At 43.7% G+C, this 27,580-nt stretch overlaps 1 protein-coding gene across 1 annotated transcript; it reads left to right on the top strand.

Annotated features, from left to right (window-relative positions):
- Nucleotides 1-571: 571 nt before the first annotated feature.
- LOC143809090 (germ cell nuclear acidic protein-like) lies at nucleotides 572-5,292 on the top strand. The gene is made up of 11 exons (XM_077292251.1): nucleotides 572-698; nucleotides 1,067-1,148; nucleotides 1,634-1,676; nucleotides 1,898-1,971; nucleotides 2,067-2,186; nucleotides 2,465-2,510; nucleotides 2,955-3,096; nucleotides 3,386-3,518; nucleotides 3,938-4,145; nucleotides 4,324-4,576; nucleotides 4,903-5,292. Exons 1-10 carry the CDS (start codon nucleotides 621-623, stop codon nucleotides 4,406-4,408), a joined length of 1,011 nt encoding a protein of 336 aa, XP_077148366.1. The 5' UTR covers nucleotides 572-620; the 3' UTR covers nucleotides 4,409-4,576; nucleotides 4,903-5,292.
- Nucleotides 5,293-27,580: the final 22,288 nt, after the last annotated feature.

Below are 27,580 nucleotides of genomic sequence, written 5' to 3'. Positions count from 1 at the left end.
TGGAGCATCCAATCTTCTGTTAATATGCTACTTTGCCTGTGTGTTTTTTTTTTCACCAGTTATGCAATTTAATAAAAACTGAATTTTTTTTAAAGTTATTAGAATTAAAGCACATGTTGTACTCTGCTGCTCCAATAACAGAAGATCGGGGCGGAGGAACGCTGCTGCCCTGTCAGGGTGCATGGCATCTCTACCACTGTTTTTATTATAGCCGAGTCCTGCCTGGGCCATTATTCCTGAGATATACAAAGTAAAATACTTGTCCCAAAGTCCTGTATGCCTGTGTGTCATATGCAGAAAGATTCATTTTACTTGATAAATCTAGGCTTTTTTCAGCAGTGCAAAGCAACACTTTTCACAAACACATCTCATTCACAATAATCATCCTGTTATTACTCCACGTTATTAGAATAACTATGTGTGAGTACAGATGCGGCCTCCTATCTATACATATATGGCTGCTTCTAATGGTGTCTGTGATGACGTCACAGCGACAATGTTCCATGGCTGGTGATGTCACAATATGCGGACAGTACTAGATGCCGTGTAACGCCTGATTCCGTTGAGGGTTGTTGAAGGCGTTGGAGAGAGAAGATTTGTGGTAATCTGTGATTTAAAACATGGCGAACAAAAAGCGTTTCAAGCGTATTATCGTTCTGTCTGATTCAGAGGACAGCAGTGATGAGGATTACCATCAGGTGAGCCGTCACTTCTGTACATTATTCTCATATATCACCAATCTATGGTCTAACGGTTTATGTGATCAATACTGCTGATTGTTGGCTTCTTAATAGCTGATAATGAAGAAAATATTCCTTTTTGGGTATTGGGTAAATAATCAGCGACCGTAGAAAATCACAAGAGTTTGTATCCATCTTACTAGACCGTCAGTAACAATTTTTACAATTATTAATATAAGAATAAAATGTCCCTGCCCCCCGGATCTGTTCACTCATGTGCCCTTGTGAAAACCAGAACTGGCCCCGTCTGTTATTTTCATACCCTTACTGATATTTCTGATGATTTATGTGACATTTAAAGTCTTATATTTCTTCTCTTTTTCTAGTCCCATCCTAAAAAAAAATTGAAACTTCCGGACCATCAAGAGGAAGCAGAATTCAATACTGGGATAAAACCTAGAGACCCAGGTACTGATCCCCGATACAATCTAGTCTCTGCTGATATGTGCCCCAGATATAGTGGGTTTATAAGAGCAGCTTAGCTCGGGATTGTAGGGTTTCCTGCCTCTGTAATTATTTTTTTTAATGTGTTGTGTGTGACTTAAACATGAATGGCCTATTCTTATGAAAAGCTATCAGTGTTTAATCAATAGGGGTCAGATCTTCTAACATTGTAACCTCAGGGTTGACCTTTGGGCAGCCATTTCTGGTACTGCAGCTCACCCATTGGGACTGGGTTGTAACCAATGAAGGCGACCATGATGACTTTTGCAGTTGCACTGCGGCCCATACGTTCGTCCCTTCATTCTTTTGAAAAGACCCACACAAATCATTAAAAGTCTATCCTAAGTATAGTCTCCAATCTTCACATCCTTGAAGATGCCAGTAATTGTCTAATATTGCTGTTACATATAATAACCGTCTACTATATTCCTTTTCCTTTTCTTCCTCAGATATAATTCCATCTTTACCATCATGCAGCAATGACATCTGCAGGTAGGATGAATCACATCTTCTCCAACGCTGAGCTCCGGTCCCATTGGGAGACATTTCTATTGAGTGTCCTTCATCCCAGCTTCATATAAGACTCTGGTGGTTCCTGGGCTCTGGATTATTTTATCTGATTCATTTTTATCTGTAATTTCATCCATAATTTCATTGAGTTTTAATATTAGATTTTTCCCAACTGATTCATAATTCTATATTTCTTTTTACAGTTCCACCAATGTCATTGTTATATCTGATGATGATGATGATTATTCTAGTGGCGAGGAAGCATCATCTCACAAACGTAAGGAGTAATTAGCTGTGTTTTCTAGACACATCCTAGGTTTTTGGTAAGGGACATATTCCATTGATCCAATTTATGTTCTATGTTATTCACAGGACTCAGGACTTCTGATAATGAAGCTGCCATTGTCCCTGAACAGTGCGCATCTCCAGTGATCGTTAGTGACAGCGATGATGATGACTGCATAATAATGGAACCAACATCTCCATTCAGTGGTCAGTGTCCAAAACTGTGGATTATTTCACAATCTATACAGATTACAGATATTTCACCTAAATATAATCTAACAATAGACAGATGCGTCTTGACCTGATAGCCAACAAGTGGTCCCAGCCATCACGCTTAGAGTAGTGGCCATGAATATCTGGTGCCTCCTCACTCCCTTTCAATCAAGGACTGCAGATTTTGCTCCTCTCTAAGAATATTATACAGATGCCTAATGTAATAATTACCAAAGATGAAAAGATTTTCACTGCTCTATGTTTCCTTCCAGATACAGAATTATCCGGATACCTGGAGAGTTCCACCTCGGAGGAGCAGTAAGTTCTATAAAGTTATAGGATATACTGTAAACTAATAAGTGGTGCCCCACTCTGGTGAACATCCTCAGCCATCTGCTCAGTTCACAAAATCCAGCACTATTGCTTCCCTTTATTTGCACCCCCAATCCATGTCAGGGTTTAGCTAATCCCCCTCTCCTCCCTGTGTAACTCTTGACACCCAATGAATCCTTCCACCCGCGCTCATATATCAATGATATTGGGTTCTTACATTGGCATTTTGGGATATTTATTTCAGTGATGATTCCTCCACCTGCCCGGACTCATAGCTAATTGCTGGCTGCTCCTATTGTATATGTGCCCCTGACCTTCTACCACTGGGGTGACTGGATCCCTAAATGGGAAATCCCTTCTAAATTGTAGGGGAAAGGAATGTTCTGAGATATAATCTAAGGCTTCATGTATGATCTTCCGTTCTTCTAGGCCTATTTGTACCATCGAAGGCTGCTTTATACAGGATATCACATGCCCCACATCTCCATATGTGAAAGATTTCCAAAAGACCAAGCATGAGTTGGCGACGCGGCTGTTCAAGCTGTACAATCGCACCGTGTTTGGGAACGAGGTAAAATATTATTATCCCCAGGTTGTACATCTATCATCTATATTGTGCTATCTGTATCTCTACATGTAAACTTCTCTGTAATAAATCATCGATAACCTTTACTATTCCTCTGTGTAAAGAGTTATAGAGGTGCGGAGGTAGCAGTCACCCCCGGGCCCTGGTGCCTACGGGAGTCTTTAGGACCAGTAGTCACAAGTCATACCTCCATATCGTAGTGTCCTAGAAGGGACTGCATTTTTTTATTAAATTACTATATAATGTATTTTATTTCTTCATTTCTCATCTTTAGCTTCCTGAAGATAAAATACAATTTAAGTGGAGTAAAAGACTGAGGGCCACATCTGCATTCTGTTATAACATCTGGAAGGATAATGATCAATATTCCACTATTGAACTGTCGGATAAAGTGTGTGACTCTGCAGGTAAGTTTGATATGACAATCATATGGCAACAATGTGATATTTTGATGGAATTAACAGATTGTTAGGACCAGACCGAAATTACTGCAACTTTCATAGCTTTCATAGTTCTTAACTGGATTGGATCATTGAAACGCCTTCAAGGACCCTTTTTCCTTAGTTGTGGGGAATCTGGAGGTGAACAATGGATAAAACACACATAAATAGTGACTGCCAGGGATGTAATTAGGAATTACTGGGTTGATGGATCAGAAGAGTCAGCCGGGGTGATGGAGATCCTTCAGGTCCTATAGTTGGTGAAATTTCCAAAGCTCCAGGGCAAATGTCTCTTGAGTCTTCCCTAAAATATGGTCTAGCATATTGGCACTTGTCATGTAAAGTATCTTTATAAGTTATAGTAATGGTATATTTTCTATCTTTAGAGCGCCTTAGAGACACATTGGCACATGAATTGTGCCATGCCGCCTGCTGGCACATTGATGGCATGCAAAACGATGGCCATGGTCCACTCTGGCTATCCTATACTGAAATGGTCATCTCTGCTCACCCTGAACTACCACCAGTGAGCATGTATCACGCGTATGACATCAATTACACGTATAACTACGTGTGTGCAGGGTGTGGATACAGGTAAGGAGATATTTTATTATATAATTATAAAGAAACTACATTAATTCAACTAATATCATGAGATCAGAAGATCACTGAAGACTGAGATCTAATTTTCCATGAATAATCCATGTCCTCCCTCTAATAACTAATATTTCTGCCCTTTCTTGTCTGATCCATGTTTTTTCTGTCTCCATAGAGTTGGGCGTTTCACAAAAATCAGAGAAGAGAAGACATTTTGCCGTAAATGTGGGGGCAGTCTTCTCATTCAAAATACCAGCTAAGATCCCGAGGACTGTCCATCTCCTTGAGATCATAACTCCATCCACACCTCAGGTAGACCTGCACTCCAGATATTACACCTGAATCTGGAAAAATCCAACAAAACCTGCAGAACCGTAATCCGGGCCGTACTACCAAGCGGAAGCGATTTCTTGCTTCCGTTATCAAATGTAAGTATATATAGTATGTTCTATAAATTGTATAGTAACAATATACACAACATTCATACAATAGTCAGTGTCCAGTACATGTCGGGAAACAATGTCTTACATACTCACATTAGAAAGGATGGCAGATTTTTATGGTAAAGTTGTATAGTGACAGTATTCAGTACACAATAATTATACAATCGTCAGATGCCAGTTCATATCAGGCGGATTAAGATTACAGTATTAAAAGAAATAATAAGCGAGCAAAGGAAATATCAATTTTTCTTAACTTTTTCTGTAAAAAGCTGATTGTGTTAACAAATCATTCCTATTATCCACATTCACAGAATATGATCAAGGATGCACCTCTTCATCTAAAATTAAGAATCCTGTCCACGGCCTGCATGTTTTTCCGAAGGCTATGTACATGGTGGACGACGTGACATCTCCAAGCAGAGACTATGCTGACAACTCCTGTGAGTGTACATCCTAATGGAGAGCTGCTATCTGCCAGAGTCCTCATAAAGCCCGGAAGAGCAGAATTATACCAACCATTGGACTACTGCAGTAGAAGAGGAAGAGTGTGCTGAGAACATTTCATAAAATTAAAAATTAAGCAAAAAAATACAGAAGACCAAAGAAAGTTAACTCAAAATATATTCTATACATAAACCCTTCTGTACCATATAAAAATATAATCTCCTTCATTACTCAAACCACAAACAAAAACAAAAGAAATATATATATTCCAGATCTCCTTATTTCCTTCAGCTGTGTCCAGGTGCCTTCCTCAGATTGCTGAGATGCAGAATTTGCCTGACACCATGTCTGGCACTGCCTGGTAAGCGAGAAAAGTAAAAGGAAATCTGTTACACAATCTGATAACGCAGTCACTAATAATTACAAAGGGAACTTGCTTTCTTTTCTTTTTTAACTAATGAGGTATTTTGGTAAAAAGAAGTTATCACCTTTCCAGGCCCGTACTTGTCACCAGGCACTGGATGTCCGATGCCTAGGGAAACGGGTTACGGGAAGCTGCACCAGGATGTAAGACACGAATACAAACCACTGTGCGTGATGGCACTACCGGGGTCAGAGGAGCTCCAATAAGCTCCCTGCCCTAATGTGTGGCATTGTACTCACACTGATGATATTGCTGTAGCATGTTGAGGTCACCTCTTCCAACTGCAGAAGTCACTGAAGAGCGCCACACAGAAGGAGAAGCATCGGGAGCAGGTAAGCGTGTAGAGTCGAAAACTGAGAGGGCTTTTACTGTAGACTGGAAATTAGTGGGAGTTTTACTGTAGACCGGGGGTTAGAGCAACTTGTGGTGCAAAAGAAGGTCAGCTCATCTAGTCCAGCTTCAAGTGTGAATTATCAATAGTTAAAATCCATTTTTTATTGGTTGCGATTAAAACAGTGCACAAAAAATACCATTGTATGACCAAGTTTTAATTGCAACCAATAAATAATGGATTTTAATTAACCATGCCCCAAACATGAAACTGTATAGTGCGAGAGACAAATTGGAAGGATAACAGTGTGGGGGATGGACTCCGTATGAAGAGAGGACAGTGTGGGTGCTCAGTATGGAGAAAGAGCAGTAATGGGTGAGCCTAGTATGGAGAAGAGGCAGCATTGGGGTACTCGGTTTGGGGAAAGAGGAGCATAGAGTGGGCTCCATGGTAAAGAGGGAGTGTAACATCCCAAGTAACCGGTTGTTACAGTGGTATTGCTTTCCTCATGGGGAGAGTGATGCCATGCTTGGAAGCGAGGAAGGATCCCTTTAACAGGTATCACATACATGCAACATGTTCTGACTCCAGGCCAGAAGGGGGAGCTCTGATCCAGTTTATGGGTGGCTCCCTTTAAATATTCTGGCTTGGAGGAAGAGTTAGTCAGTCTGTGAGAGGAGAGGAGTAAGGAAGACAGTGGGGCCGTGCAGATGTATGGTTCTGCAGCTCCTGGAAAGTAAAGAAAGGAACAGAACAGTTTTGTAGAGAGAATGAAGGAGGAAGAGAAGCAAAAGAGAGTGAAGAGCTGGAGGAAAGCTGCGACTGAGCTTCCTCCACACTGTAGCACAGAAACCGGTGGCCAGAAGACCAAGGTTGTGGGGGTAACTTCATGCCAGACAGAAGAAACCGGTGGACAGCAGATTGCAAGTCTCCTGTCCACCATTAATATCCGAAGGCACAGTAACACATAGAGCCCGGAGTAATCGGAGAGACCCTGTAAAAAGGCTCGAGCTACCTGTCATGCGGGTAGTATCCTACCTAAAGGGGGACAGAGAGAAAGTGAGGACTTATTGTAAGGCCTAAGGCAGCAAGGGACTACAACACAGCACATTGATGAAGGCTTCCAACCCTACCTGGCTTGGAGGATACCTGAACCGCTTACAAGCTGGTCGGACCATACCAGCACCTGTGATCCAGTACCCTGGACTGTCGCTGCCTTGCACCAGTAAAGAGGTAAAGAGACTGCAATCTTGTGTGCTCTAGTTCTTTCTGGCACTACACTATCTTTATCCACTACATCGGGAGCCCTGGGGACCCAGCTTCACCTGTGGGAAGCCATACCATTCTTGCTGCCATAACTTCACCCCAGTGGACCCCTTTAAGCAGCGTTTGTCATCCCTGGCCGAATACCACAGGTGGTGTCATGAACAAACTTTATTTAACATCCCCTTTAAAGTCATTTCCCTTTTACTTGGATGCCCAGTGCCACGGACCGGGTCGCTGCCATGGTGACCACCCCTTTAACGACCACTGGACCCAATACTGAGTACCCCATGGCTCTGGCAGGCGCTGCAACTGCATGGCAGGAGCAGTATGGTGAGGTGCAGAATGGCAGCAGGGTATGGAGAAGGGCAGCTATAGGGGCTCAGTATGGAGAAATATCAACATGAGGACTTGGTATGGAGAGGGGATTGATTGGTGGGCTCAATATGTAGAACATGGGGGCTCACTATGGAGAATGAGGTAATGTGGAGGGATCTTTATGGAGAATGAGACAGCATGGCGGGCTCACTATAATGAAAGTGGCAGTATGTGGGTTCAGTATGGAGAGTGGGACAGCGTGTGATGCTCAGTACGGAAAAGGCAGCATGGGGGGCTCAGTATTGAGAAGGGGCAGCATGTGGGGCTCTGTATGGAGAAGGGGCAGCATGGGGAGGTCATTAAGGAGAAAGGGCAGCATGGTGGCTCAGCATAGAGAGGGGGCCACATGGCGGACTCAGTATGGAGAAAGGGCAGCATTGGCCTCATTATGGCTACTGGGGCAGTGTGAGACGTTTCATATGGAAAGTGCGACAGCTTGGCGGGGTTCCGTATAGCGAGTGGGGCAGTACTGGTGATCAGTATGGTGAGTGGGGCAGCATGGGTCGCTCAGGGTACATTTACACTAGAGAATTAGAGCTTTTAAAAGTCCGCCGACCGGTTGCATGAAGCCGATCAACATTCGATTCATAGCCTGTTTAGACAGGCTAATTGCACCTTCATGTACATAGAACAATCATTAACATGATCTCTCTGAGTAATGGATGAACAGCTGCTGAGAACATCAATTCAGAATTTCACTCAACGAACAAATGTTTTTCTCATGCATCATGTGATTGACAGCCTGTTTAGATAGACCAATATTCTACAAGGAACAGTTAAAAGATCTGGAAATGTTTAGCTTGCAAATAAAAAAGGCTAAGAGTAGGCTTATGGTACCGTCACATTGAGCGACTTTACAACGATAACGACAACGATCCGTGACGTTGCAGTGTCCTGGATAGCGATATCGTTGTGTTTGACACGCAGCAGCGATCTGGATCCTGCTGTGATATCGCTGGTCGTTGATTAAAGTCCAGAACTTTATTTGGTCGTCAGATCGGCATGTATGGTTGTGTTTGACAGCAAAAGCAACGTTGCCAGCAATGTTTTACACTTGTAACCAGGGTAAATATCGGGTTACTAAGCGCAGGGCGCGCTTAGTAACCCGATATTTACCCTGGTTACCATTGTAAAAGTAAAAAAAAACAGTACATATTCACCTTCTGATGTCTGTCACGTCCCCCGGCGTCCGCGCTGCTGCTCAGAGCTTCCTGCACTGAATGTGTCAGTGCCGGCCGTAAGGCACAGCACAGCGGTGACGTCACCGCTGTGCTTTAGGGCCGGCACTCACACAGTGCAGGGAAGCGGACGGGACAGGCACCGGAATGTAAGTATGTAGTGTTTGGTTTTTTTTACATTTACACTGGTAACCAGGGTAAACATCGGGTTACCAAGCGCGGCCCTGCGCTTAGTAACCCGATGTTTACCCTGGTTACCCGGGGACTACGGCATCGTTGGTTGCTGGAGAGCTGTCTGTGTGACAGCTCTCCAGCGACCACACAACGACGCTACAGCGATCGGAATCGTTGTCTATATCGCTGCAGCGTCGCTTAGTGTGACGGTACCTTTACACTGACGAGCAAAAGGGTAACAATGTGTTGAACGTTTGACTTTCAGGTTTCATATCTCCTCTGCCACTACTGCTTGGATCATGAGATTACCATCATTTTATAGACAATCAACTTGGCTACGACATTCATAAATATGACTTGCAACTATTCAGCATATGATTACTTATGCAAATTCTTGTCATGTCACTGCATTGATACTGTTTTGCTCCTGGTGGTGGAAAAATCTTTTTTCTTCCTATATACTGCAAAATACAACTTGTACCCACTTTCCCTAATAGCTCAGTGTTATTAGGTTGATTCTGGGGTGAAATCGAAGAGCAGCCTGTTGTGAATTCCGTTCTCGGACTCCCTCCTGTGGTCATGAATGGTACTTTGGCGAGTTCTGTCCTTGGACTCCCTCTAGTGGCTTTGAGTGGAACTGCTGGTCCTTGAGGTTACTATCCCAGCTGCCCTCGTTTATTGCTAGGCTGGCTTTCCTATTTAACTCCACTCAGATCGTTACTTCATGCCAGCTGTCAATGTCTTAGTATTATTTCAGATCTCTCTTGGACTTCTCAGATGACCTGTCTACTCCAGCAGAAGCTAAGTTCCTGCTAGTTCATTTGTTGTTACTGCTTTCTGAATACATTTCTTAGTATTGCTAATTCTAGTCCAGCTTGCTATCATGATATTTCCTTGCTAGCTGAAAGCTCTGGGGGTGCAGAGTTGCACCTTCACACCGTGAGTCGGTGTGGAGGTCTTTTTGCATACTCTGTGTGGTTTTTGTAGTTTTTTGTGCTGACCGCATAGCTCCCTTTCTATCTTCTGACTATTTAGTGAAGACTGGCCTCCTATGCTAAAACCTGTTTCATTCCTGTGTTTGTGACTTTCCTCTAAACTCACAGTCAATATATGTGGGGGGCTGCCTTTTCCTTTGGGGAATTTCTCTGAGGCAAGGTAAGGCTTCTATTTCTTTCTTTAGGGGTAGTTAGCTCTTAGGCTGTGAAGAGGCGTCTAGGAAGAGTTAGGCACGCTCCACGGCTATTTCTAGTGTGTGTGATAGGAGTAGGGTTTGCGGTCAGCAGAGTTCCCACTTCCCCAGAGCTTGTTCCGATTTCTGGTTTAACCATCAGGTCTTTCCGGGTGCACCTAACCACCAGGTCCATAACAGCAGCCATGAAGAAGATTTCCCAAAAAAACGAGAAACAGCATCATCCAGCTCATCAATAGCAGTCTATCGGCAAAGCAAATTGCCACACTGCATCATGTGAGCGCCATGACAGCTGGAAGTCTTTAAATAGAGTCTGGACAGATACCTATCTGAGATGGTTTAGTGAATTCTGCATTGAGCAGGTTGGACACAATAACCCTGGAGGTCCCTTTCAACTCCAACATTTGTTGATTTTATGATATTCAATTCTCAATTATCATCCAATGTAAATGCACATTAGAGAGTAACTAAACGGTTGGAAACAAGAAGTCTTTTGAGCAAATAATGAGGGTATCACGGCTGAGACTCACACTAATATGCTCAGAAATAAAGGGCCTAAAACATATAAGATGCCTTCAAAACGTTAAGCTTCTTTTAAATGTTTAATAATGCCACTGCCTGTGTGTATTCAGTACAGTGGTCGGCAATTTTTTATGCTAGACGATGACCTGACATTGCAAATGATTTCTATATTAAGCTTGATCTTTCCATGTGTTGTTGGTGGTTCTGAGACTGCATTCATGTACTGATGATGGTTCTGTTGATCCTGCATAGTCATGTACTGATGATGATTGTGATGCTGTATTCATATAATGATGATGGTTCTGGTGATGTATTCCTGTACTGATGGTGGTTTGAGGATGCATGCATGTTCTGATGGTAGTTCTGATACTGTAGTAATTTAGATGTAGTAGCTTTATACTCATATAAACATATATGGCAGCTGAACACAAGTTTGACTTAAACCCTCATACACTTTAGACAGTTTTCCGACTGTTCGGCCAGCAGCCATGTCGCCCAAGTCTGCAGAACACTCTTGTGTTTTCTATGAGAGAATCGTTGTTAGAAACCTCTAGTTGCTTATCTCTTAAAGAACAGAAGCATCTGCTATCTGAAATCGGACATACCGGATCATTATCTCAACCTATATCATCAATCAAAGGCACCAATACACATTAAACTGTTGACCAAACCAATAAATATTTGCAGATTCGGAGGAAGTTAGTTTCATTTGTATGGGTGCTTTATCTACTATCTAAAATAAATATTCCCTCTTAAGGTACCTTCACACTAAACGATATCGCTAGCGATCCGTGACGTTGCAGCTGTCTGTGTGACAGCTCTCCAGCGATCAAACAGCGACGCTGCAGCGATCGGCATCGTTGTCGCTATCGCTGCAGCGTCGCTTAATGTGAAGGTACCTTTACTGAATGGGCATATAACAGCTTCATTTTTAAGGAGGAGATTAGTGATGAGCGAGCACTAAAATGCTCGGGTGCTCGTTTCTTGGGTCGAGCAGATTGGTATACTGGGGTACTCGGCCAGAACAATAAGCCCAATGTAAGTCTATGGGAGACCCGAGTATTTTTCCTGCAATCCCCCCCGGGGGTCCTTTTAATGTCTAAATACGCCTGGAAATGATGGAAACACTGCTCAAATGACACAGGGACCTCATGTGCATCGCCCCTGGAAGCATTCCTGACTCCTAGTTCACAGCTGTAAACTTTTTTTTCCGAGATTCATGCCATTTGTCCCGGTGCATCAAAAAACACACTAAAACGAAACCAAAACAGATTTTTCTGGGAAATATGTCAAGGTACATCCTTTGCAGGTTAACCCCTTAAGCCCTGAGGGTGGTTTGCACGTTAATGACCGGGCCAATTTTTATAATTCTGACCACTGCCCCTTTATGAGGTTATAACTCTGGAACGCTTCAACGGATCCCGGTGATTTTCACATTGTTTTCTCATGACAAATTGTACTTCATGACAGTGGTAAAATTTCTTTGATATTACCTGCGTTTATCTGTGAAAAAAACCTGAAATTTGTCGAAAATTTTGAAATTTCGCAATTTTCCAAATTTGATTTTTTTATGCCCTTAAATCACAGAGATATGTCACACAAATTACTTAATAAGTAACATTTCCCACATGTCTACTTTACATCTACACAATTTTGGAAACAAATTTTTTTTTTGTTAGGGAGTTATAAGGGTTAAAATTTTACTATCAATTTCTCATTTTTGCAACACCATTTTTTTTAGGGACCACATCACATTTGAAGTCATTTTGAGGGGTCTATATGATTGAAAATACCCAAGTGTGACACCATTCTAAAAACTTCACCCCTCAAGGTGCTCAAAACCACATTCAAGAAGTTTATTAACCCTTTTGGTGCTTCACAGGAATTTTTGGATGTTTAAAAAAAAAAAGAACATTTTATTTTTTTTCACAAAAAATTTACTTTAGCTCCAATTTGTTTTATTTTACCAAGGGTAACAGCAGAAAATGGACCCTAAAAGTTGTTGTACAATTTGTCCTGAGTACCCTAATACCCCATATGTGGGGGTAAACTACTGTTTGGGCACATGGCAGAGCTCAGAAGGGAAGGAGCGCCATTTGACTTTTCAATGCAAAATTGGCTGGAATTGAGATGTGATGCCATGTTGCATTTGGAGAGCCACTAATGTGCCTAAACATTGAAACTCCCCACAAGTGACACCATTTTGGAAAGTAGACCCCTAAGGAACTTATCTAGATGTGTGTTGAGCACTTTGACAATCAAGTGCTACACAGAAGTTTATAATGTAGAGCCTTAAAAATAAAATATAATATTTTTTCACAAAAAAGAACATTTCGCCCCCAATTTTTTATTTTTCCAAGGGTAAGGGAAGAAATGGGACCCCAAAAGTTGTTGTGAAATTTGTCCTGAGTACGGCGATAGCCCATACGTAGGGGTAAACCACTGTTTGGGTGCATAGCACAGCTCGGAAGGGAAGGAGCGCCGTTTGACTTTTCAATGCAAAATTGGCTGGAATTGAGGTGGGAACCCCTGATGTGCCTAAAAATTGAAACCCCCCACAATTGGCACCATTTTGGAAAGTAGACCCCCTAAGGATCTTATCTAGATGTGTTGTGAGAGCTTTTAACCCCCAAATGTTTCACTACAGTTTATGACACAGAGCCGTGAAAATAAAAATTCTTTTTTTTTCCACAAAAATTATATTTAGCCCCCAGTTTTGTATTTTCCCAAGGGTAGCAGGAGAAATTGGACCCCAAAAGTTGTTGTGCATTTTGTCCTGAGTATTCTGATACCCCGTATGTGGTGGGAAAAGCACCGTTTGGGCGCATGGCAGAGCTCGGAAGGGAAGGAGCGCCATTTGGAATGCAGACTTAGATGTAATGGTCTGCAGGCGTCACATGCGTTTGCAGAGCCCCTAAAGTACCTAAACCGTAGAAACCCCCCACAAGTGACCCCATATTGGAAACAAGACCCCCCCAAGGAACTTATCTAGATGTATTGTGAGAACTTTGAACCCCAAAATATTTTGCTACAGTTAATAACGCAGAGCTGTGAAAAGAAAAAATCATTTTTTTTTCCACAAAAATTATCTTTAACACCCAGTTTTGTATTTTCCAAAGGGTAACAGGAGAAATTGGTCCCCAAAATTTGTTGTCCAATTTGTCCTGAGTACGCTGATACCCCATATGTGGGGGGAACCACCGTTTGGGCACATGGCAGAGCTCGGAAGGGAAGGAGCGCCATTTGGAATGCAGACTTAGATGGAATGGTCTGCAGGCATCACAATGGGTTGGCAGAGCCCTTAATGTACCTAAACAGTAGAAACCCCCACAAGTGACCCCATATTGGAAACTAGACACCCAAAGGAACTTATCTAGATGTGTTGTGAGAACTTTGAACCCCCAAATGTTTCACTACAGTTTATGACGCAGAGCCGTGAAAATAAAAAAAAATATTTTTTCCCAAAAAAATATTTTTAGCCCCCAGTTATGTATTTCCCAAGGGTAACAGGAGAAATTGGACCCTGTTGTGAATTCTGCTCTTGGGCTCCCTCCGGTGGTTGTAAGTGGTACTCCTGCTGATCTCAGCAGTCATCAGGTGCTTTCATTTACTACCAATTTTGACTGAGCTACTTATTCTGGCTAGATCCTTTAGTCAGTGCCAGTTGTCCATTGTTTTCTGGAGGATTCACATCTCTGCTTGGTTTCTCCTGCTGGATGGTCCAAATCATCAAAGATAAGTCCTGTCTTTGTTTTTGCAGTCCACATGCGGTGGACTTTATAGCTCAGTGAATTGCTATGTTTTTTCTTGTCCAGCTTTGTCTGTGTAAGGATTTATTCAGCCAAGCTGGAAGCTCTGGAGTTGCAGAGTTACCCTCCATGCCTTTAGTTAGGTGTGGAGATTTTTGTATTCTCTGTGGTGGATTTTTGTAGTATTTTAATACTGACCGCACAGTACTCTGTCCTGTCTTTTCTTTCTAGGTAGCGTGGCCTCCTTTGCTAAATTCTGTTTTCAGTCTGCGTATGTAATTTCCCTCTCCTCTCACAGTCAATATTTGTGGGGGGCTGTCTTTCCTTTGGGGATTTTCTCTGAGGCAAGATAGTTTTCCTGTTTCTTTCTTTAGGGGTAATTAGTCCTCCGGCTGTGACGAGGTGTCTAGGGAGTGACAGGAACATCCCACGGCTACTTCTAGTTGTGGTGTTAAGTTCAGGGTCTGCAGTCAGTATAGAGGCCACCTACTCCAGAGCTCGTCCATGCTGCTCCTAGGCCACCAGATCATAACAGTACAACTGTCCCACAAAGAGTTAAATGCATCTCAAAAGAAGGGAAGTGCTGAGCTATTTTTTTTTTTGTAGTCTGTTTTGTCTTCTCTTCCCTCTTAAACTCTGGGTGGTTCAGGAGTTTGGCGCGGGCATGGATATTCAGGGACTGGCTTCTCGTGTGGATCAACTTGCTGCAAGAGTACAGGGTATTTCTGATTATATTGTCCAGACTCCGGTTTTGGAGCCTAGAATTCCTATTCCTGATTTGTTTTTTGGGGACAGGTCCAAGTTTTTGAGCTTTAGAAATAACTGCAAACTGTTTTTTGCTCTGAAACCTCGTTCCTCTGGTGATCCCATTCAGCAAGTTAAAATTGTCATCTCTTTGCTGCGTGGCGACCCTCAGGATTGGGCATTTTCCCTGGAGTCTGGGAATCCAGCCTTGCGTAATGTAGACACCTTTTTTCAGGCGCTAGGGTTATTGTATGATGAACCTAATTCAGTGGATCATGCAGAAAAGACCTTGTTAACCCTGTGTCAGGGTCAAGAAGCGGCAGAATTATACTGCCAGAAATTTAGAAACTGGTCTGTGCTCACGAAATGGAATGAGGATGCTTTGACGGCAATTTTCAGAAAGGGTCTTTCTGAATCCGTTAAAGATGTTATGGTGGGGTTCCCCACGCCTGCTGGTCTGAGTGATTCTATGTCTCTGGCCATTCAGATTGACCGGCGCTTGCGTGAGCGCAGAGTTGTGCACACGATGGCGTTGTCCTCTGAGCGGAGTCCTGAGCCTATGCAGTGTGATAGGATTTTGTCTAGAGCTGAACGACAAGGTTTCAGACGTCAGAATGGGTTGTGTTTTTACTGCGGCGATTCTGCTCATGTTATTTCTGATTGTCCTAAGCGTACAAAGAGAATCGCTAGTTCCGTTGCCATCAGTACTGTACAACCTAAATTTCTGTTATCTGTGACCCTGATCTGCTCATTATCGTCATTTTCTGTCATGGCACTTGTGGATTCAGGCGCCGCTTTGAACTTGATGGATTTAGAATTTGCCAAGCGTTGTGGGTTCTCATTGCAGCCTTTGCAGGATCCTATTCCTTTAAGGGGCATTGATGCTACACCTTTGGCTAAAAATAAACCTCAGTTCTGGACACAGCTGACTATGTGCATGGCGCCAGCACATCAGGAAGATTGTCGTTTTCTGGTGTTGCATAATTTGCATGATTCTATTGTGCTGGGTTTTCCATGGTTACAGGTACATAACCCGGTACTGGATTGGAAATCTATGTCTGTGACTAGTTGGGGTTGTCAGGGGGTTCATGATGACGTTCCTGTGATGTTAATTTCCTCTTCCCCCTCTTCTGAAATTCCTGAGTTTTTGTCAGATTTCCAGGATGTATTTGATGAGCCCAAATCCAGTTCCCTTCTGCCGCATAGGGACTGTGATTGTGCTATTGACTTGATTCCAGGCTGTAAGTTCCCTAAGGGCTGACTCTTCAACCTGTCTGTGCCAGAACATGCCGCCATGCGGAGTTATGTTAAGGAGTCCTTGGAGAAAGGGCATATTCGGCCATCTTCTTCACCTTTGGGAGCGGGGTTTTTTTTGTTGCCAAGAAGGATGGCTCATTGAGACCCTGTATTGATTATTGCCTCTTGAATGAGATTACGGTCAAATTTCAATACCCTTTGCCTTTGCTTTCTGACTTGTTTGCTAGGATTAAGGGGGCTAGTTGGTTTACTAAGATAGACCTTCGAGGGGCGTATAATCTTGTTCGTATTAAACAGGGTGACGAATGGAAAACTGCATTTAATACGCCTGAAGGTCATTTTGAATACCTTGTGATGCCATTCGGGCTCTCTAATGCTCCATCGGTGTTTCAGTCCTTCATGCATGATATCTTCCGCAATTATCTTGATAAATTCATGATTGTATATTTGGATGATATTTTTATTTTTTCCGATGATTGGGAGTCTCATGTGAAACAGGTCAGGGTGGTATTTCAGATCCTTCGTGAGAATGCTTTGTTTGTGAAGGGGTCTAAGTGCCTCTTTGGAGTACAGAAGGTTTCTTTTTTGGGTTTCATTTTTTCTCCCTCGTCTATAGAAATGGATCCGGTTAAGGTTCAGGCCATTCATGATTGGATTCAACCCACATCTGTGAAGAGTCTTCAGAAATTTTTGGGTTTTGCTAATTTTTATCGCCGTTTCATTGCCAACTTCTCCAGTGTGGTTAAACCCTTGACCGATTTGACGAAGAAAGGCGCTGATGTTACGAATTGGCCCTCTGCGGCTGTTTCTGCCTTTCAGGAACTTAAACGCCGATTTACTTCTGCCCCTGTGTTGCGTCAGCCGGACATTTCTCTTCCTTTTCAGGTTGAGGTTGACGCTTCTGAGATTGGGGCAGGGGCCGTTTTGTCTCAGAGGAATTATGATTAGTGTTGAGCATTCCGATACCGCAAGTATCGGGTATCGGCCGATACTTGCGGGTATCGGAATTCCGATACCGAGATCCGATACTTTTGTGGTATCGGTATCGAAACAACATTAATGTGTAAAATAAAGAATTAAAATAAAAAATAGGGATATACTCACCTCTCCGACGCAGCCTGCACCTTACCGAGGGAACCGGCAGCCTTCTTTTCTTAAAATGCGCGCGTTTACTGCCTTCCGTGACGTCACGGCTTGTGATTGGTCGCGTCGCGGTCACATGGGCGACGCGACCAATCACAAGCCGTGACGTCACGGGAGGCAGGAAACGCGCGCATTTTAAAATTACGTCACGGCTTGTGATTGGTTGCGTGCCGCCCATGTGACCGCGACGCGACCAATCACAGCAAGCCGTGACGTAATTTCAGGTCCTGAATGCCTAATTCTGCATTCAGGACCTGAAAATTACATCACGGCTTGCTGTGATTGGTCGCGTCGCGGTCACATGGGTGGCACGCAACCAATCACAAGCCGTGACGTAATTTTAAAATGCGCGCGTTTCCTGCCTCCCGTGACGTCACGGCTTGTGATTGGTCACGTCGCTCATGTGACCGCGACGCGACCAATCACAAGCCGTAACGTAATTTTCAAATCCTGAATGCCTAGAATTAGGCATTCAGGACCTGAAAATTACGTCACGGCTTGCTGTGATTGGTCGCGTCGCGGCCACATGGGCGGCACGCGACCAATCACAAGCCGTGACATCACGGAAGGCAGTAAACGCGCGCATTTTAAGCAAAGAAGGCTGCCGGTTCCCTCGGTAAGGTGCAGGCTGCGTCGGAAAGGTGAGTATATCAATATTTTTTTATTTTAATTCTTTCTTTTACACATTAATATGGATCCCAGGGCCTGAAGGAGAGTTTCCTCTCCTTCAGACCCTGGGAACCATCAGGGATACCGTCCGATACTTGAGTCCCATTGACTTGTATTGGTATCGGGTATCGGTATCGGATTAGATCCGATACTTTGCCGGTATCGGCCGATACTTTCCGATACCGATACTTTCAAGTATCGGACGGTATCGCTCAACACTAATTATGATGGTTCCTTGATGAAACCATGTGCCTTCTTTTCCCGAAAATTTTCGCCTGCGGAACGCAATTATGATGTCGGCAATCGGGAGTTGTTGGCTATGAAGTGGGCATTTGAGGAGTGGCGACATCGGCTTGAGGGGGCCAAGCACCGTGTTGTGGTCTTGACCGATCATAAGAATCTGATTTACCTCGAGTCGGCCAAGCGGCTGAATCCTAGACAGGCTCGTTGGTCCCTGTTTTTCTCCCGTTTTGATTTTGTGGTCTCGTATCTTCCGGGTTCTAAGAATGTTAAGGCTGATGCCCTCTCTAGGAGCTTTCTGCCTGATTCTCCTGGGGTCCTTGAGCCGGTCGGCATTCTGAAAGAAGGGGTGATTCTTTCTGCCATCTCCCCTGATTTACGACGGGCTCTTCAGGAATTTCAGGCTGATAAACCTGACCGCTGTCCAGCGGGGAAACTGTTTGTTCCTGATAGATGGACTAGTAAGGTGATTTCTGAGGTTCATTGTTCTGTGTTGGCGGGTCATCCTGGGATTTTTGGTACCAGAGATTTGGTTGGTAGGTCCTTTTGGTGGCCTTCTTTGTCACGGGATGTGCGTTCTTTTGTGCAGTCCTGTGGGACTTGTGCGCGGGCCAAGCCCTGCTGTTCCCGTGCTAGTGGGTTGCTTTTGCCTTTGCCGGTCCCTGTGAGGCCTTGGACGCATATTTCTATGGATTTTATTTCTGATCTTCCTGTTTCCCAGAAGATGTCTGTTATCTGGGTGGTTTGTGATCGGTTTTCTAAGATGGTTCATTTGGTACCCTTGCCTAAGTTGCCTTCCTCCTCTGATTTGGTTCCGCTGTTTTTTCAGCATGTGGTTCGTTTGCATGGCATTCCTGAGAATATTGTGTCTGACAGAGGTTCCCAATTTGTTTCTATGTTTTGGCGGGCCTTTTGTGCTAGGCTGGGCATTGATTTGTCTTTTTCTTCCGCATTTCATCCTCAGACAAATAGCCAGACCGAGCGTACTAATCAGACCTTGGAGACTTATTTGAGTTGCTTTGTGTCTGCTGATCAGGATGACTGGGTGACCTTTTTGCCATTGGCTGAGTTTGCCCTTAATAATCGGGCTAGTTCGGCTACTTTGGTTTCGCCTTTTTTTTGCAATTCTGGCTTTCATCCTCGTTTTTCTTCTGGACAGGTTGAGCCTTCTGACTGCCCTGGTGTGGATTCTGTGGTGGACAGGTTGCAGCACATTTGGACCCATGTGGTGGACAATTTGGTATTGTCTCAGGAGAAGGCTCAGCGTTTTGCTAACCGTCGTTGGGGTGTTGGTTCCCGGCCTCGGGTTGGGGATTTGGTCTGGTTGTCTTCCCGTCATGTTCCTATGAAGGTCTCTTCCCCTAAGTTCAAGCCTCGCTTTATTGGTCCCTATAAGATTTCTGAGATTATTAATCCGGTATCTATTCGTTTGGCCCTTCCAGCCTCCTTTTCCATCCATAATGTTTTCCATAGATCTTTGTTGCGGAAATATTTGGTGCCCGTTGTTCCTTCTGTTGATCCTCCTGCTCCGGTGTTGGTTGATGGGGAGTTGGAATATGTGGTTGAGAAGATCTTGGATTCTCATTTTTCGAGGCGGAGACTTCAGTATCTTGTCAAGTGGAAGGGTTATGGCCAGGAGGATAATTCTTGGGTTGCTGCCTCCGATGTTCATGCTGACGATTTGGTTCGTGCTTTTCATTTGGCTCGTCCTGATCGGCCTGGGGGCTCTGGTGAGGGTTCGGTGACCCCTCCTTAAGGGGGGGGTACTGTTGTGAATTCTGCTCTTGGGCTCCCTCCGGTGGTTGTAAGTGGTACTGCTGCTGATCTCAGCAGTCATCAGGTGCTTTCATTTACTACCAATTTTGACTGGGCTACTTATTCTGGCTAGATCCTTTAGTCAGTGCCAGTTGTCCATTGTTTTCTGGAGGATTCACATCTCTGCTTGGTTTCTCCTGCTGGATGGTCCAAATCATCAAAGATAAGTCCTGTCTTTGTTTTTGCAGTCCACATGCAGTGGACTTTATAGCTCAGTGAATTGCTATGTTTTTTCTTGTCCAGCTTTGTCTGTGTAAGGATTTATTCAGCCAAGCTGGAAGCTCTGGAGTTGCAGAGTTACCCTCCATGCCTTTAGTTAGGTGTGGAGATTTTTGTATTCTCTGTGGTGGATTTTTGTAGTATTTTAATACTGACCGCACAGTACTCTGTCCTGTCTTTTCTTTCTAGGTAGCGTGGCCTCCTTTGCTAAATTCTGTTTTCAGTCTGCGTATGAAATTTCCATCTCCTCTCACAGTCAATATTTGTGGGGGGCTGTCTTTCCTTTGGGGATTTTCTCTGAGGCAAGATAGTTTTCCTGTTTCTTTCTTTAGGGGTAATTAGTCCTCCGGCTGTGACGAGGTGTCTAGGGAGTGACAGGAACATCCCACGGCTACTTCTAGTTGCGGCGTTAAGTTCAGGGTCTGCGGTCAGTATAGAGGCCACCTACTTCAGAGCTCGTCCATGCTGCTCCTAGGCCACCAGATCATAACAGGACCCCAAAAGTTGTTGTGCATTTTGTCCTGAGTATGCTCGTACCTCGTATGTGGGGGGAACCACCGTTTGGGCGCATGGAAGAGCTCAGAAGTGAAGGAGCACCATTTGGAATGCAGACTTAGATGGAATGGTCTGCAGGCGTCACATTGCGTTTGCAGAGCTCCTAATATACCTAAACAGTAGAAACCCCCACAAGTGACCCCATGTTGGAAACTAGACCCCCCAAGGAACTTACCTAGATGTGTTGTGAGAACTTTGAACCCCCAAGTGTTTCACTACAGTTTATAACGCAGAGCCGTGAAAATAAAAAAAAAAAATTCCTTCAAAATGTTTTTTTAGCCCCCCAAATTTTATTTTCCCAAGGGTAACAAGAGAAATTGGGCCCCAGAAGTTGTTGTCCAATTTGCCCTGAGTACACTGATACCCCATATGTTGGGGTAAACCCCTGTTTGGGTGCTTGGGAGAGCTCAGAAGGGAAGGAGCACTGTTTACTTTTTCAACGCAGAATTGGCTGGAATTGAGATCGGACGCCATGTCGCGTTTGGTGAGCCCTGATGTGCCTAAACAGTGGAAACCCCCAATTCTAACTGAAATCCTAACCCAAACACACCCCTAACCCTTATCCCAACCACACCCCTAACCCCAACTCCAACACACCCCTAACCCTAATCCCAACCATAACCCTAACCACACCCCTAACCCTGACACACCCCTAACCCTAATCCCAACCGTAGTTGTAATCCAAACTCTAACCCTAGCCCCAACCCTAACTCTAGCCCTAGCCCTAACCTTAGCCCTAAACCTAGCCCTAACCCTAGCCCTAACCTAACCATAACCATAACCCTAGCCCCAACCCTAACCCTAACCCTTAACTTAACCCTAGCCCTAACCCTAACCCTAACCCTAGCCCTAACCCTAATGGGAAAATGGAAATAAATTCATTTTTTTATTTTATTATTTTTCTGCAACTAAGGGGGTGATGAAGGGGGGGTTTGATTTGCTTTTATAGCATTTTTTAGCAGATTTTTATGACTGGCAGCTGTCTCACACTAAAAGACGCTTTTTATTGCAAAAAATATTTTTTTGCATTACCACATTTTGAGAGCTATAATTTTTCCATATTTTGGTCCACAGAGTCACTTAAGCTCTTGTTTTTTGCGAGATGAGTTGATGTTTTTATTGGTAACATTTTCGGGCATGTAACATTTTTTTATTCCGATTTTTGTGAGGCAGTATGACCAAAAAACAGCTGTTCATGAATTTCTTTTGGGGGAGGCGATTATACCATTCCGCGTTTGGTAAAAGGATAAAGCGGTTTTATTTTTCGGGTCAGTACAATTACAGCGATACCTCATGTATATCTTTTTTTATGTTTTGGCGCTTTTATACGATAAAAACTATTTTATAGAAAAAATAATTATTTTTGCATCACTTTTTTCTAAGGACTATAAATTTTTTATTTTTTGCTAATGATGCTGTTTTGCAGCTTGTTTTTTGCGGGACAAGATGACGTTTTTAGCGGTACCATGGTTATTTATATCCGCCTTTTTGATCGCGTGCTATACCACTTTTTGTTTGGCGATATGATAATAAAGCGTTGTTTTTTGCCCCGTTTTTTTTTTTTTTACGGTGTTCACTGAAGGGTTAACTAGTGGGACAGTTTTATAGGTCCGGTCGTTATGGACGCGGCAATACTAAATATGTGTACTTTTATTGTTTTTTTTTAATTTAAATAAAGAAATGTATTTATGGGAACAACATTTTTTTTTTCTTTATTTAGGAATTTACTTTTTTTTTTTTTTTTTTTTACACTTCTAAATATTTTATTTTTAACTTTATAACATTGCCCCGGGGGGGATCATGTTATACGGTCAGATCAGATCGCTGATCTGACACTTTGCAGAGCACTGTGTCAGATCAGTGATCTGACTTACAGTGCTGCAGGCTTACCAGCGCTTGCTCTGAGCAGGCGCTGGTAAGCCACCTCCCTGCAGGACCCAGATGCAGCCCTGCAGCCATTTTGGATCCGGGCCTGCAGGGAGGAGGAGGTAACAAACTCTTGGAGCAACGCGATCACATCGCGTTGCTCCGAGGGTCTCAGGGAAGCCCGCAGGGAGCCCCCTCCCTGTGTGATGCTTCCCTATGCCCCCGGAACAATGTGATCATGTTTGATCGCAGTGTGCCGGGGGTTAATGTGTCGGGAGCGGTCCGTGACTGCTCCTGGCACATAGTGCCGGATGTCAGCTGCGATAGCCAGCTGACACCCGGCCGCGATCGGCCGCGCTCCCCACGTAAGTGCAGCTGATCGCGCTGGACGTACTATCCCGTCCCTGGGAATTAAGTCCCAGGTCACCTTGATGGGATAGTACGTCCACTGGGATAAAGGGGTTAATGACTTGCCTGTAAGACCGAAGATTTCCTCCCCCACTTAGGCTTATTTCAAACGCAGCATTTTAAAAGCGTTTTTCAACTTTAACATTGCTTTCAACCACTACAAATGCATTCACTGGGAAATCTCATTGCAACATTTAACAACCCTAGCTGGCCATGTGGTGTGTGACACATAAGCAGACCTATCTTGTTTCATTTATGAAGGAGGGACTCAAAGTCACAGAGCCTATTTTTGCTGGTGCATCAGGCGGCATTAATCTTCTTAAAGGGCCATTATTAAACAGTGGGTCTGCTAAGTTGTTGTAGCCTATGCTGTGAGTGGATGGGCTGCCAAGAATTACGATGCACCACAATAACCCTTTCATAAGATGTCCAGGGGAGACTCCTGAAAAATTGTTGCATTGAATTCAAGGCCTGCCCTGCTACCAATTCATATGCACCCCAATAAGACTTTGAAACCTACATACTGGATGGGCCCCTGAAAATCCACTTCACAATATGCATTTTGTACACTGTGCTCCTTTGTTTTACACATTGGCAGCAAGGCCAGCCAAGCCGCATCGTCAGTCATATGCACCCCATTACGCCTTGGAACCCACATACTGGATGGGCCCATGAAAATACACTTCACAATAGGCATTTTATACTCCCGTACTCCTTTGTTTTAGACATTGGCAGCAAGGCCAGCCCTGCTGCATAGTCAGTCATATGCACCCCATTACGCCTTGGAACTCACATACTGGATGGGCCCATGAAAATCCACTCGTATTTTTTAATGGTATGATGGTTTCCTCTTTGCAGAATTATTTACAGGAGAATTTGGCAATTTTATTTGCCATATTTTTAACACTAAGGTTTAAATACGGCTTTAAATAAGGCCTAATACTTGCAATACAACACAATTTTATTGCAAACTACAAAATTCAAGGAATAGTATGATTGAATAGTGTGAGTGCGTACACTTTTGTATATGTTAACATACAAAAGGTTAATAAGTACATATAGGGATTAAATACATATAGTGATTACGTATATATGAAGATTAACTACATACAGTATACTTACATCATCCACAAGAGGATTTTAAACATCATCCATCTGGAATATCAGAGAAGCAAGGCCAAGACAGAGAACCCCTGGGAGATTACCTACACTGCATGGGCGTCCCCAATTATGCAGGTGTCAGCACACAGTCATGTTTCTCTGGTCTTATATAGTGATGTACACTATGCAGTAACTCTAGTTTCAACCAAACCTTCAAGTGGCCAGCTTTCAAGGTTGTATGAAACTGAGATATCATAGAGTTATCAGACGAGGGGCATAAACCCCTAGAAAATAAAAGCCACAAGGATTAAAGGTACCATTACACTAAACGACTTACCAACGATCACGATTAGTGATACGACCTGGCCGTGATCGTTGGTAAGTCGTTGTGTGGTCGCTGGGGAGCTGTCACACAGACAGCTCTCTCCAGCGAACAACGATCAGGGGAACGACTTCGGCATCGTTGAAACTGTCTTCAACTATGCCGAAGTCCCCCTGCAGCACCCGGGTAACCAGGGTAAATATCGGGTTACTAAGCGCAGGGCCGCGCTTAGTAACCCGATATTTACCCTGGTCACCATTGTAAAAGTTAAAAAAAAAACAGTACATACTCACATTCTGATGTCTGTCACGTCCACAACCGGCGTCCACAGGGTTAAAACTGCTTTCGGCAGGAGCGCTGCTATGCACGCGCTGCTGCCGAGAGCTTTGCTGCACTGAATGTGTCAGCGCCGGCAGTAAAGCAGAGCACAGCGGTGACAGTTTTAACCCTGTGGACGCCGGGGGCTGTGACAGACATCAGAATGTGAGAATGTACTGTTTTTTTTTAACTTTTACAATGGTAACCAGGGTAAATATCGGGTTACTAAGCGCGGCCCTGCGCTTAGTAACCCGATATTTACCCAGGTTACAAGTGAACACATCGCTGGATCGGCGTTACACACGCCAATCCAGCGATGACAGCGGGTGATCAGCGACCAAAAAAAGGTCCTGATCATTCCCATCGACCAACGATCTCCCAGCAGGGGCCTGATCGTTGGTCGCTGTCACACTATAACGAGATCGTTAGCGGGATCGTTGCTACGTCACCAAAAGCGTGACGTTGCAACGATATCGTTAACGATATCGTTATGTGTGACTCAGCCTTAAGATCAATCCATCACAGGCAGAGTTTCAGTAAACCTTAATGTTTTACAATGACAAACAGCAAACATATAGAGGCTTAGAACTGTTTGTGAAGTGAATAAACAAACATTTCTCAAGATTGTGTCACTATAAGCATTGTCTGTCACATCTGTAAATGCTTTACAAGAAATGCAGCTATGTGATTGTCTGAATGCATTCGGTATACAGTATTTTAATCTTGGCAACAAATCGCCATTTAAATATATTCGCCATTTGTACATTTTATGCAACCAAAGTTATCGCTCTCAAGCAGAGAAACTAATATAGTCGACAAAGAAATATTTGTAATGGTCTACTGAGCCAAACTAACAGCATTGCTTTATCAAATTTAATTTATATGAAGTGTATTGTGTCCAATGTGAGCAACCAGGCAGCACAAAAAGGAAATTTTCAAGTGAGCTCTTTAAGGTACACAAATGTTATGAAGTCTTTGCCAACAAGGATGTGGTTTCACCTTTTTCAAAAATATACTTATGTGGCCTAAAAAATGTACAGAACATGTTCACCCAGGTCATGTCGTCGGAGTCAAGGAAGAGAAATTGCAGGAAACAGAGTTAAGAAGTAGGCCCAATGTAGGGGTGTGGGTCTCTGATACTTGTAATGGAGGGCATGAGCTGACAACCAATTCCCCAATGTGTGGTCCTTTTTGTAATAAATAAAATAGTGCCATCGCAGTCCTTTTGCTCAAAATTCACTGTACAGAGCACGTTCACCCTGGTGATCTAGTGGCAGGTAAAGGACACATTGCAGGAGACAGAGTTAAGAAGTAGGCCCAATGTAATGTAATGCCCAATTCCCCAATGTGGGGTCCGTTTTTACTAAATAAAATAGTGCCATCAAAGCCCCCTTGCCCAAAATTCACCGTACAGAGCACGTTCACCCTGGTGATCTAGTGGCAGGTAAAGAAGAGACATTGCAGGAGACAGAGTTAAGAAGTAGACCCAATGTAATGTACTGCTCAATTCCCCAATGTGGGTCCTGTTTTTCTAAATAAAATAGTGCCATCACACATCCATTGCCCAAAATTCACCGTACAGAGCACGTTCACCCTGGTGATCTAGTGGCAGGTAAAGAAGAGACATTGCAGGAGACAGAGTTAAGATGTAAGCCCAATGTAATGTAATGCCCAATTCCCCAATGTGGGGTCCTGTTTTTACTAAATAAAATAGTGTCATCACAGATCCCTTGCCGACAATTCACCGTACAGAGCACATTCACCCTGATGATCTAATGGCAGGTAAAGGACCACATTGCAGGAGACAAAGTTAAAAAGTAGGCCCTTTGTAATGTAATGCACAACTCCCCAATGTGGGGTCCTGTCCTTTTTTTACTAAATAAAATATTGCCATCACAGCCCCCTTCCCCAAAATGCCCCGGCCTATAACAGTACAGAGTACATTCACCCTGGTCATCTAGTGGTTCTGGATGATGAGGATGAGGATAATGAGGAGGATAACAACAAACAGACCAAATCTGGAAGCGTATACCCATGTGTGGTTGCGAAGAGGTGCCTGAGAATACACCTCCCCAAAAGAGAGAATGTATTTGAGGTTATGTTTCACAGTTTTCATTTGGTGGTGTACAGAAGTCTTTCCCAATCCAGCCCTTGTTCATTTTTATAGGACTCAGGCTGCCAGTATTTTCAGTTGACAGGCGGATGCGCTTATCTGTTATAATTCCACCAGCGGCACTAAAAACCTGCTTTGACATGGCAGGCCAGGACCTCCAAGGCGAAGAGAGCCAGTTCATGCCACGTGTTCAGCTTGGATACCCAATAATTAAAAGGCACAGAGGAATCAAGGAGGACGTTTGTACTATTTTCAAGGTACTCCTTCACCATCTTCCCAAACATTGCACTTCTTGTGACAGCACCCCTTACCTCTGTGCCGTCACGATGGGAGGGTCTGAAAAAACTGTCCCAGAACTTTGCCATTGGTCCCCTGCCTGAGCTGGGTTGTACTTCTATCTCTCTTGCTTGGACTCCTTGGTTGTACAACAAACTCTGACGTTTGCTGCCAGCATTCTCACATGGGAATTTTCTAAGTAATTCCGCTACAAGGGCCCTCTGGTACTGCAACATTTTAGTACACCTCTCTATCTCTGGTAGAAGAGATTGAAAGTTCTCCTTGTAGTGT

This window comes from Ranitomeya variabilis, chromosome 2 (genome assembly GCF_051348905.1).
Source record: "Ranitomeya variabilis isolate aRanVar5 chromosome 2, aRanVar5.hap1, whole genome shotgun sequence".
Classification (NCBI taxonomy): domain Eukaryota; kingdom Metazoa; phylum Chordata; class Amphibia; order Anura; family Dendrobatidae; genus Ranitomeya; species Ranitomeya variabilis.
This window is presented reverse-complemented; position numbering and strand designations above follow the sequence as displayed.